Source organism: Nuphar pumila, chromosome 7, assembly GCF_984573655.1.
Source record: "Nuphar pumila chromosome 7, dmNupPumi1.hap1.1, whole genome shotgun sequence".
Lineage (NCBI taxonomy): Eukaryota > Viridiplantae > Streptophyta > Magnoliopsida > Nymphaeales > Nymphaeaceae > Nuphar > Nuphar pumila.
Window position 1 is genome coordinate 111550733 of NC_143255.1, and position 10636 is coordinate 111561368.

The 10636-nt window shown below is 42.3% G+C and overlaps 1 protein-coding gene across 2 annotated transcripts; it reads right to left on the bottom strand.

The window, feature by feature from the left end:
• Positions 1-810: 810 nt before the first annotated feature.
• Positions 811-8503, bottom strand: LOC149832945 (uncharacterized). 2 transcript variants are annotated; one of them, XM_090014789.1, is made up of 4 exons: positions 8204-8503; positions 6191-6574; positions 2925-6016; positions 811-2792 (listed from the first exon to the last, which is right to left on the bottom strand). In XM_090014789.1, exons 2-4 carry the CDS (start codon positions 6419-6421, stop codon positions 1352-1354), a joined length of 4764 nt encoding a protein of 1587 aa, XP_089870915.1. In that variant the 5' UTR covers positions 6422-6574; positions 8204-8503; the 3' UTR covers positions 811-1351. The 2 variants fall into 2 exon arrangements, with proteins under 2 accessions (XP_089870915.1, XP_089870914.1); XM_090014788.1 differs by having other exon boundaries at positions 7678-8493.
• Positions 8504-10636: the final 2133 nt, after the last annotated feature.

Genomic DNA, 10636 nt, shown 5'->3' on the forward strand with positions numbered 1-10636 from the left:
AAAAAACTTCTCTAATTAATATATCTGCGCAAATAACTCTGCTTCGTTCATAGGAAAATGGATTTGCATAAACATACTCATCATGAACAACTTAACATTATGGTTAAATTGCCTAATTGGATATGATCTTCAGGAAAATAAAGCACAACTGCCATCTGCTATCAATTGAGCTAAATATAAAGCACTTCAGCAACTGAGAGAGGGGCGGGGGGAAGGAAATAAGAGCAGATCGCCAGATAATTTTTTTGGTAGGGTTTACTGAACCATGAGTATGAATATGATGTGGCAATAGTCCCCGAGTGTACAACTCAATCAACAAATCCCAAGCTTAACAATTCACATGTACAAAGTAGATGAGGACATGGATGTGAGACTCAGTTTATCAAGCCGAACTTGGCTATGTAATAGACACAGTGCTGCTGAAAGTACAGATATAATGCCACTACAAGTGCCAAAAGTCTATGCTAGTCTCCATGGTACCACAAATCAGAATTGTCCAGTACAGTGGTGAACTTAGCCAATGTAAACCTCCAACTCTTCATCAAATCCATTTCTGAAGACACAGTGAAGTTTTTTGTTAAAGATCCTATCTGATAAATGCCAGCAATTTCAAGATATCTATGCTGAACAACTGGACTAATCATTACAAATTCATCTATAATAAGACTATCCACTTTAGGTGCAAAACCAACTTCAGATGATGCTTGTATAAATTACACGAGTCCATTTACAAAAAGGCCAAAATAGCCACCACTCCAGAACTCCATCATATTATTTATATTATTTTAGCATAATTGCCTCTCAGATTCATTGGAAGGAAAATGTGAATCTGGATTTCATATAGGACTTCATATAATTATTTGTACAATGCTGAAGAAAATTCATTACAATGGCAGAAGAACACAAGGAATAGCCATCATCCTCATGAATATGTATGGCAACCATCCAGTCATATGCTCCACTTACATATTTTAAAGAGGTTCTTCCACAAGGTTAACTTTTCTAATCAGCGGCAGAAGTTGTACTAACATGAATAATCAGCTGAACCATTGACCACTGATACCTTCGGAATTTGATATAAACCATGCCCACAGAATGATCGTGATAGCACAGCCTTGTACAATATATAATTACATTAGCAATGGACCCATGAAAGAAAAAGGGACATGAGCCCAAATAAAATCTGCAAAGGCACTCCTAATAGTGCTGTGGTTCTTACAAATGCTGTTAAGATGAAAGCAGGTCTAGGGTTATGATGCCTCTTGCTGCTGATAGAGATTTACAGCATCATTCATCACAGGCACAGAAGCACCCAAATAGGAAACTCCAAGAGAACCATTCCTCCTGACAATCATGAAGGCCTTCGCCTTCTAGGAACCATGTCGTCATCACCAACTCCAAAACGCTTGAAGTTTGGGCTGATCCTTCCTTTTCTGCCATACCTAAAATGACCTGCTCCATCTTCTCTGGGTGAAATTCTCCTGGATGCATCCCCAAGCCTTCTCTCTATACTCCGATTGTAATCTCTTGGACTTCCTCTTCTCTGGAACTCTGCAGCATTTCCATGGGAACTGTGCCCCTCAAACCCATCTTCAACATCATATGGGAGGCGCCTGTCATCACCATCCATATCATATAGCCTACTAGGATGATCTAACCCATATCGTTCACAATGTTTCCTCCTCTCATCCTCAGACATATCATACCTTGGTCCTCGACCATCAACATCTAATTCAGGGGACCTAGTAGACCGCACATACCTAAAGTACTCATTATCCTTCATCCTTCGTTGTGACACCAACATGCCATATCTACGGCCGCTTTGTGAGAAAACTCTTTCAGGTGAGCTCCTTTCCAATGCAGTTCTCCGAAACTCCTCTCTGAACTGACCCATATCCCTCCTTTCATCAATCCATCTGGATGCATGAGATGAAGAAGAGATATCATGGGATGATGGAATAAATCTGTCCAGGTGTTCTACAAAAATAGGCCTGCGGCGAGGTGATCTAATTCTTTCCATTCTAGTCTCCGACCTGAAATTTGGAGATCTACTACGTGTGTGTAAACCTTGTCCCTCGTCATTTACAAGTGCATTTCTTCCTCTAGGGGAAGTCCACATCCGAGGTGATCGAGTTCTTGATCTTCTAGGAGACCTGGTACAAGGAGATACACAGAGAGGAGAGGTCCTTCTCTGACCAGGTGAAAAGCTCCTTTCTCTTCGGTTCGCAGAATGGTCTGCGTGCAAGTACGAACCGATCCTGTCACCGTCCAATGGTCCACCGTACCTTTCTCTAGGACCCAAACCAATCATCCTAGGACCATATCCATGTGATCTGCCCCTGCCCACATTAATAATCCTATCAGGGCTGATATCTCTAACCGATTCAAGTCCTAACTGAAGATCAAAGCTCAAATCCTCATCTTGGTCTGTTGGTGATCTTTGTCTCACAAGTGCACCACGCAAAACTCTTGGTGACGTGCTTATGTGTTGCCCACCGATCCTGTCGCTGGTCCACATCCCACCTGCCTTTACAACGGTGCCATCAGGAGCAATAATAAAGCCACTGCTATGTAACTTCGCTGCAGCAACAGAAGCAGCATTATTCGGCCCTGTACGTCCAAAACCAGAAACACCATAACGAGTAGGTGAACGGCATCGGTTTGGACCCCAATAACCACCTGGAGAGTCCAACCAATCACCTCCTCTTCCTCGAGCATGGACACGTATGGAAGATTCCCTCCCTTGACCAGCATCCCTTCCGATTTGTTTTGTATCATTATAAGCATCAACCCTGGAAGAATAAACAGGAAAGTAAGCACTAGATTCTTACAAGATCAAATTTCAAGAATTTTGGTCATGGTGAAAAAAAATCAATAAAAGGGAAGGGAAAACTGAAAACTGTAGGTGCAGCAAAGAGGATTGCCTGTTTCGATGTGCATGTATCCTCTCCTTTCCAATATCAGTATTAGATGAGACTGGACCTTGAATCCGGGATGATAGCTCTCTGCCTGGCGTTGACCCACCCCTTTTCAGGGATTCTCCAGCATTGGGCCCATTGGAGCTAACATCCTCATTTCTCTGGGTACCATCTTGAGTAGCCTCAGCCTTCTGAGAGTTGTTATGTACATCTGAGAACGCATCCCTTTGTAATGATTTTGCAGGTGGACTCACTGCATTACCCAATTCCATGGCAGCTTCCTTACAAGTTGTCACTTCATCCCTGTTACCACTGGATCCTTTGACAATATCAATGTTGTTGCCAACCTTTACACTGTTTTTTTTTCTTTCAGTGTGTCCCTTTGAGACTTTTCTCAATACCTTCATAGATCTATTTATGCCAGACCCAGTATCAGAAACTTCTGTTTGTAATGACTGATTATGATGGTTCTGAACACTGGCCGCTTCCATATTCTTCTCAGTACATGTAGCATCCTCTGAAATGACTGAAGGAAAAGATTCCAGTGGCATTTTCCCTTTGCAATCTGTGCTCTCAACTTGTAACGATTCTGCATTGTGATTATCTACAGTAGTACCAAAATCATCAATGTCTCTATTGTCTGAATATCCATAAACCACATGTTCATCTTCAATAGCATCTTCCTGCCAACCAGGTACAAGCAACTCTCTGAATTCACCATCTTCACACTGAGAGTCATCATCTGCATATGGCTTGCTTGTGGTTCCCACACCAATAGCAGCAAGTTTAGGAACTTTTCGAGAACTATCTGACTCATAGTCACTTTCATAGTTACCTCCCCGTAAATCTTCAACGAAGCTGTTAATGTGATCATCAATATAATTTTTAGAAGCCTCACAGTGACAACTGAAATCAACCAAAACAGGATCTGTTGCAATTGTATCTTGTTCCATGCACACGCACACCAAATTCTTCTCTTCACTGCTTTCTTGCAATTCAGCAGAATCAATATTCCCACCAGCAACTGCAGGGCATTCTGTCTCTTGCTCATTGAAAACCACTGTTTCTAATGAAACTTCCAGACGTCCAGGGCCCTCGTCAATCTGTTCATTTTCAACAGGTGCACCATCATCATTATTCTTTCTAACAAGGCACACTTCCTTGATAGGAGGATGACAAACCATATTAGCATCATGATCAGCTGTTGCAACGCCATCCAGCTCAAGGGGACTGTTTCTAGGACCATCATGATAATTTTGAACAATAGAACTGTTCATTTCATGGTCCACCAGTGAATCACCCTCATTAGCTATCATCAAATGTTTGTCATCATGATCAGATACCGCATCTATCTTTTCCTCAACCATGGCTGCACGTCCCATGGAAGAATCATCATCAGAAGGATGTGATGTTTCATCAACATTTCTTTCCACAACACGACTAAGAAGCACATCATTATCCTCTGCAAGTACACAACCATGTTCAGAGGAACTAGAAATAACAGGCCCAGTATCAGTGACAGAAACATCTTCACTACAGGGATGTTCTTCCCCCGCTGATGAGCCCCCATTTCCATCAGCTGCTGCCATTGTACTAGAACCAATTAGTCCAGTATCAGTGCTAGCAAGACCTCTGCTACAAGGATACTCTTCCCCCTCTGACAAGCCCCCATTTCCTTCAGCTTCTGTCATTGTACCAGATACAACTAATGCAGTATCAGTGCCAGCAATACCTTTATTACAGGGATATTCCTCCTTCTCTGACGAGCCACTGTTTCCATCAGCTCTTGTTATTGTATCCACGAAATGTCTATCCGTATTAACAAATGCAACATCTGTAGTAGCTGAAAAACATTCAAACCCATCACCCTCTGATTTACAACCTACTTGAGAATTCCGGCAAGGATAAGCGGGTTCTTCAGACACTTCGGTGTCAGGATCCTGCCTCTGCAATTCAGACATTCCCAAAGAATTATCACCAAGCTCTTTACCACAACATGATTCAGGACCAGATGTTGAACACAACTGCATAGGCATGGGAACCTTAGAATCCAATTGCCATAAAATGTTGCAAGTTGTGTCCCTCGATCTATGGCCATCTTCATGCTCGTCTTTAACAAGCACTTCCGCAAGAACACCTTCTGATAGCATTTTGGTTTGAAGATTTTCCCCTCCGACCATGTTCACCTGGTGCCCTTCCATCTTGCCCACCTTATCCTTGCATCTTTCATCTTCACCAATCACAATGTTATTTGAAGGACTCTCCCACTCATCCATGACAATATTCAAATCCCAGCTTGTCCTATCCACCCATGAAAAAGAGGAATCAGGCCTCTCCCATATTCCTCTCTCTTTGTCCAAAGAAGTGCTTGGAAACCTTTCCAAATCATTTGGAGAAAGAGAACCTACTGCATTCATGGAATCCACGCAACGGCCTCCATCAATGAGAATATCTTTTTGGCTAACACTGCAGGCACCAGCAGAGTTGCTTTTTATGTGGACTAAATTTTCCTTCTCACTATCATCATATTCTTTGCTGCTTAAAATTTGGGCCTTGGGATAATTCAGCTTTCCATCTTGTCCACGCTTTTGATTTTGTTCCAAGAGTAATTCATTATTCATCCCAGCTGACATTCCATATTTATTATCAGAATATTGAAGAACTTCAACCACACTTTCAAAATGACTGATACTGCTTCCTAGATCACTTTTGCAAGCAGCAGCTGCCAACATTGAAATACCAGAGAAATCTACAATATCAACACCTTGCTCAGAGAGAGAAATATGTGCCACAGGAACAGATTTTTCTATCTCTGACTCTAAGTGATGCGCATTCTCCACCTTGATTTTGCCTTTGCTTATTTGCAGCAGTTCCTCTGCAACATAACAACCTACTGGAACATGCCTATCTTTATGAGGATCTAGAAAAGATTCTGTAGAATCCAAAGGAGAGTTGAGAATGTGATCAGGTTCTGTTGCACGTGGGGAAGGTGTTTGAGGTGGAGGTGATGGAGACCGGAACAGTGCAACAAGCCTTTTCTTAATGGGAACACTAACAACTGCATCACTAAATCGCCGACTAAGGACAGAGATACCAAGCTGAAAAAAAAGAAGTCGTGATTAGTTCATATAAAAAATGGGAAAAAGACATGATTAGATCATCCGAGAGAGAGAGAGAGAGAGAGAGAGTGTGTGTGTGTGTGTGTGTGTGTTATTACAGGTAATGGACTAATGAGCACAGTGAAAAGGCAGCTGCAAGAGACAAATACAGACCTTTTCAGATTCAGAAACTGGTGTTTCCTCCATTTTCTGGGGGACATTGTTTTTTGAATCTTCAATGCAAGATAAACCTTCTGTATTTGGTGACTTCTTAAGACTACCTGTTAATGCAGTCCTCGCTCGTCTGATGGCCCTCTTATTACCTTTTGATGCTTTTGAACCTGTTTTCCAGTTAAGGTCTGGATCTATGACTCGGGGAAGCTCAGTTTCCACTTTACTTGGCATTTTCACTGATATGTCTTCTCTTCCATCAAACAGTGTGTTCCTACCGCATATCTCACACAAACTACTCTGTGCTAGATTACCAGGAGACCCTGAAGAAGAAATACATGTAGCAGGAGCAGATGCTGGTCTTCCACTGCAGGTACAATAATAAATCTGCAAATTTTGCAGAGATTTGGGTTAAATAGCAATCATAAGCATTACATAATATACCATACATCAAGACGGATGTGTCTGCATTTATGCCCACCATCAGAATCATGAAGACAAACATAACTGATCATGGAATTGTAACAGAAATCAATACCCTTTATAATAAAGTCATACAGAAGAAATTCAATGATCAATCCAAAGATATAAGACCTAACACTGACCCAGGTTTTCCATCATAACTATCTCCACATACACAACAAAAACCGTCCCCCCCCCTAATCACCTGGACAGACTCATGATCTTTCCCAATATAATCATGATCACCTGTCACATATTTCTGCAAAATAAACAAGAGCACAGACCATTAACCCAAACATCAAACCATAGATCCAGACTATTAAGCAACAATTTCACAACTTGATGCTTTACCGCTCAAGCCTACAGCCGGTATACCTTGTATCCCAGTGCTTGTTCCTAAAAATATTACCTCGAGGCAGATCATTAACCAGCAGCAAGGTCTTCTCAACAACCTGTGTTCAAAGCACGGTTTCAAGGAAGTCCAATGTAATGACCGCCTTAATCTAACCAAAACATATGCACGCCCAAAAAGACCTTAAGGAGGTATTCAAACTATGCAATAATTATCGAACTCTAACTTATCCTTTTCTTGTGCCTGATTCAGTACAACTCATCTAGCATTAAAATTGCAGAAAACCCAATTGAGTATTCGGATCAGATTCGTTTCACGATAATACACAAGATGTCCAAGAATTGCAAGGCTCAAAACCTACTCCAAGTATTCAACGGATCTCCACAAATACAAGGACATCGTGAATGGACAAGCCTATCCAATATCCTTCCATCTTTTGCTCTATAATCATATATATTGTGATCATCAATCATGATTTTAAACCACCGTAGTCTCCATATCAGCATTAAAAAAACACCACTTTCCACAGCTAGCTAGATGCAGGAGACGGTGAAAAACAGAAGGGAAAGTAAATAATAGAACCTAAAAGACACCCTTGTAATTACAAAAGCACGATTCAATCGGAACCAGAAAACATCTATCTCCATCTTGAGAACTAAGTCTCACAAGCACAAACCATGAGGAGGAGTCACGCGGCTAAACGAAGCTTCGGTGGTAAATATCGCCAGCATCTCCCCAAACGCCAAGCTTGCCGCTCTGAGAAACCCAACTATCGGAGAAAAAAAGAAAGCCTAGCAAGGGAGCCCCATTTTCTTCACCATCACATGAAGAGATGGAGGAGAGATTCACAAGGAGAAATCGACAACTCGAAAAGAGCAAGTTTTAATCCCACGCGAATAGCAGCCGATCATCGCTTCTAGACCGCAAGCCAGGATAAGAGAGCAGCGGAGATCTACAAACTGCAGACTCAACCCACAAGCCCTTCCATCCCCAGCTCCCCCGAATTCCCATCCTTGGACCAAACGGAGCGCATCCGGGAATAAACAAAACCCTAACTCTCTGAAACAACGCAGAAGCGGAGCCTCTTCAACCAGATCAACGCTCTCCCAGCCGTGAATTCCGACGAAAACCCGCTGAAGACGAAGATCTCAGAGAAACCCCTAACAAAAACGCACAACAACTCAGGATGTGAGACGCAGTACCTTCGCTGGGAACCGCTTCTGAGGGAATGTCACCGACGCCCAAGACGTCGTCGTCCTCGACCTTGTCCTCTGCGTTCGTTTCCCCACCGAAACCCCAAGCGCCGGCCCCAACAACCACGAAGAAGAAGAAGAAGAATAAGCGGGCGATGCGATGGTAGAAGAAGGCTCCGCTGCCGCTGTTGGTGGAGGTGCCCTCGTCTTCCTCCGATTCCAGGGCTTCACCGCCACCGTCGTCGTCGTCGCCTTCCTTCTCTTTGCCTTCTCGTGCTGGACTCTCTCTCTCTATCTCTATCTCTCTCTCGGCTGGCAGGGAAAGAGGTAAGAAATAAAGAGGGAGGAGGGGAGGTGGGTGTGGAGAGATTTCGGGGCCCACCATTTCAGCCAATTTATCCAACGCACAATGCCCCCTTATCTGTTTACCAAAAATTATCTCATATTATATATATATATATATATTATGTCGTGTTGATTCTTTCTCCTTTTTCCAACTTTTGTTTACCTTCTACCATGTGAACTCTTATATTTTTCTTCTTGATTAGTTGATTATATCAAATATTTTTTAGGGTGGTGTGGAAGGCATCTACATGAGTTTTTCATCGACAAAATACTATTAAAATAAATATATTTAAACATTAAAACCCTAGTCGCCCTCCATCTCTGCCTCCATTTCTGTTTCATGTCCTCCATCATCTATACAAACACGGCGAGTCTGGTTTCACCTCGGTCCATTGTCATCCGCTAAAGAAGGATTGGGGATGGGGCGGGGCAAGAAGGGGATCAGGATGGCGATGGAGTGAAGAGGGGGAAAGTGTAAGTTCATCCCGGCACAGGTTTTGATTTTAACCTTCATCTTGGTTTCATGTCCTCCATCCCCCAGTTCCACCGTCCAAAGGGAAAATTTATGGGGCTGAACCCAGCCAGCCTTAGTGCCTAAGCATGGAAGAAGGGTAAAGCAGAAAAGGGCGGGAACATTTTGGCCCAAACGAATTTTGACCAATGTGAATGTTATTTTTTATATATATTTTAAAAGGGATTGCAGTTACTTTCTTTTTTACATGCATTGAAGATTATATCGCTGTTTTCGCACTTAACTTTTTGCTTACGAAAGGCTCATTTGGATGACGCCCAAAACCATGTTTTAATGGGGAAAAACTTGGTTTTATGTATTGTTTCAAAACTGAGTTTTCCTTAAATAAGGTTTTATTCAAAACCTGGTTTATGAAAAAACACTCAACCCCTAGTTTTTTTTTCCAAAACCAGGTTTATCAGGCAGGGGTGAGGGACTAGGATGTTAATCTTCCCCACCCTCACTCTATCATATGTAGTCATTTAATGGTCAGACTAGTTCTAGTTGGGTGGCGTGGCACCAATCCGATCATTTTCTGGCCGGCAATCAGTTAGAAAATTGCAGATTTTTTCTTTTTTTGCAAAAAAAAAAAAATGTCTAGCCATTTCTTGCCAGCCACTGACTGAAAAATGGCCGAGTTGGTGTCCCCCTACCCGATCCCGGCCATTTTCCAGTCAGTGGTTGAGCAGAAAATGGCGTGGTCATTTTTGTTAATGCTTTTTCACTTTTTTTTAGGCTTTCTAGTCATTCTCAGTTGGCCATCTATTGGAAAATGGACGGATTGGTACCCCCTTACTAGGTGGCGCTAGCTCGACCATTTTCTAACTGTTGGCCGGCCAAAAATTAGTCTCGCCGTGTATTCTTTTATTTTTAACATTTTCATCCTTTTTTAGGCTCTCCGGCCAGACACTAGCCAAAAAGTGGCCGGACTGGTGCCTCTCTTACTAGGTGGGACCAGCCCGGCCATTTCCTAGTCTTTGGTTGGTTGGAAAATTGCTCACCATTTTTTTTCTTTTATTTTTAATTCACTTTTTTTACTTTAGGCTTTCTAGCCAGACACCAGCCCGAAAATGGCCAAACTGGTGCCCCCTGGGTGGGACTAGCCCGGCCATTGGCTGGTCGAAAAATGGCTCTGCCATTTTTTCTTTATTTTTCATGTTTTTTTCACTTTTCTTTTGTTTACTTTTGACCATTTTTCGACCAGACACCGATCGGGGGATGGCCAGACTGGCCCCCCCTTGCCAGGTGGGACTAGCCCGGCCATTTCTTGATTGTTGGCTTTCTGGAAAATGGCCCGACCTTTTTTCACCTTTTTTGAATTTTGGAAACCCAAAACCTGGTTTTTGAGGTTTTGGGTCATCCAAACACCCACAAGACTGGTTTTCCAAAAACCAAGTTTGCCAAAAACCTGGTTTTATCTATTGTCATCCAAACAGGGTCTAAGGCTTTGTTTGTTTCGTTAGTATGTAAAGGAAAGTCTTTCTTTATCTCTTTAATGTGCATTATATTTCCAGAAGGCAAGTAAATACTCTAGTCTGTGGTGGAAATAAACACCACTATATCAAAAAGGCCTTTATGCTATTATT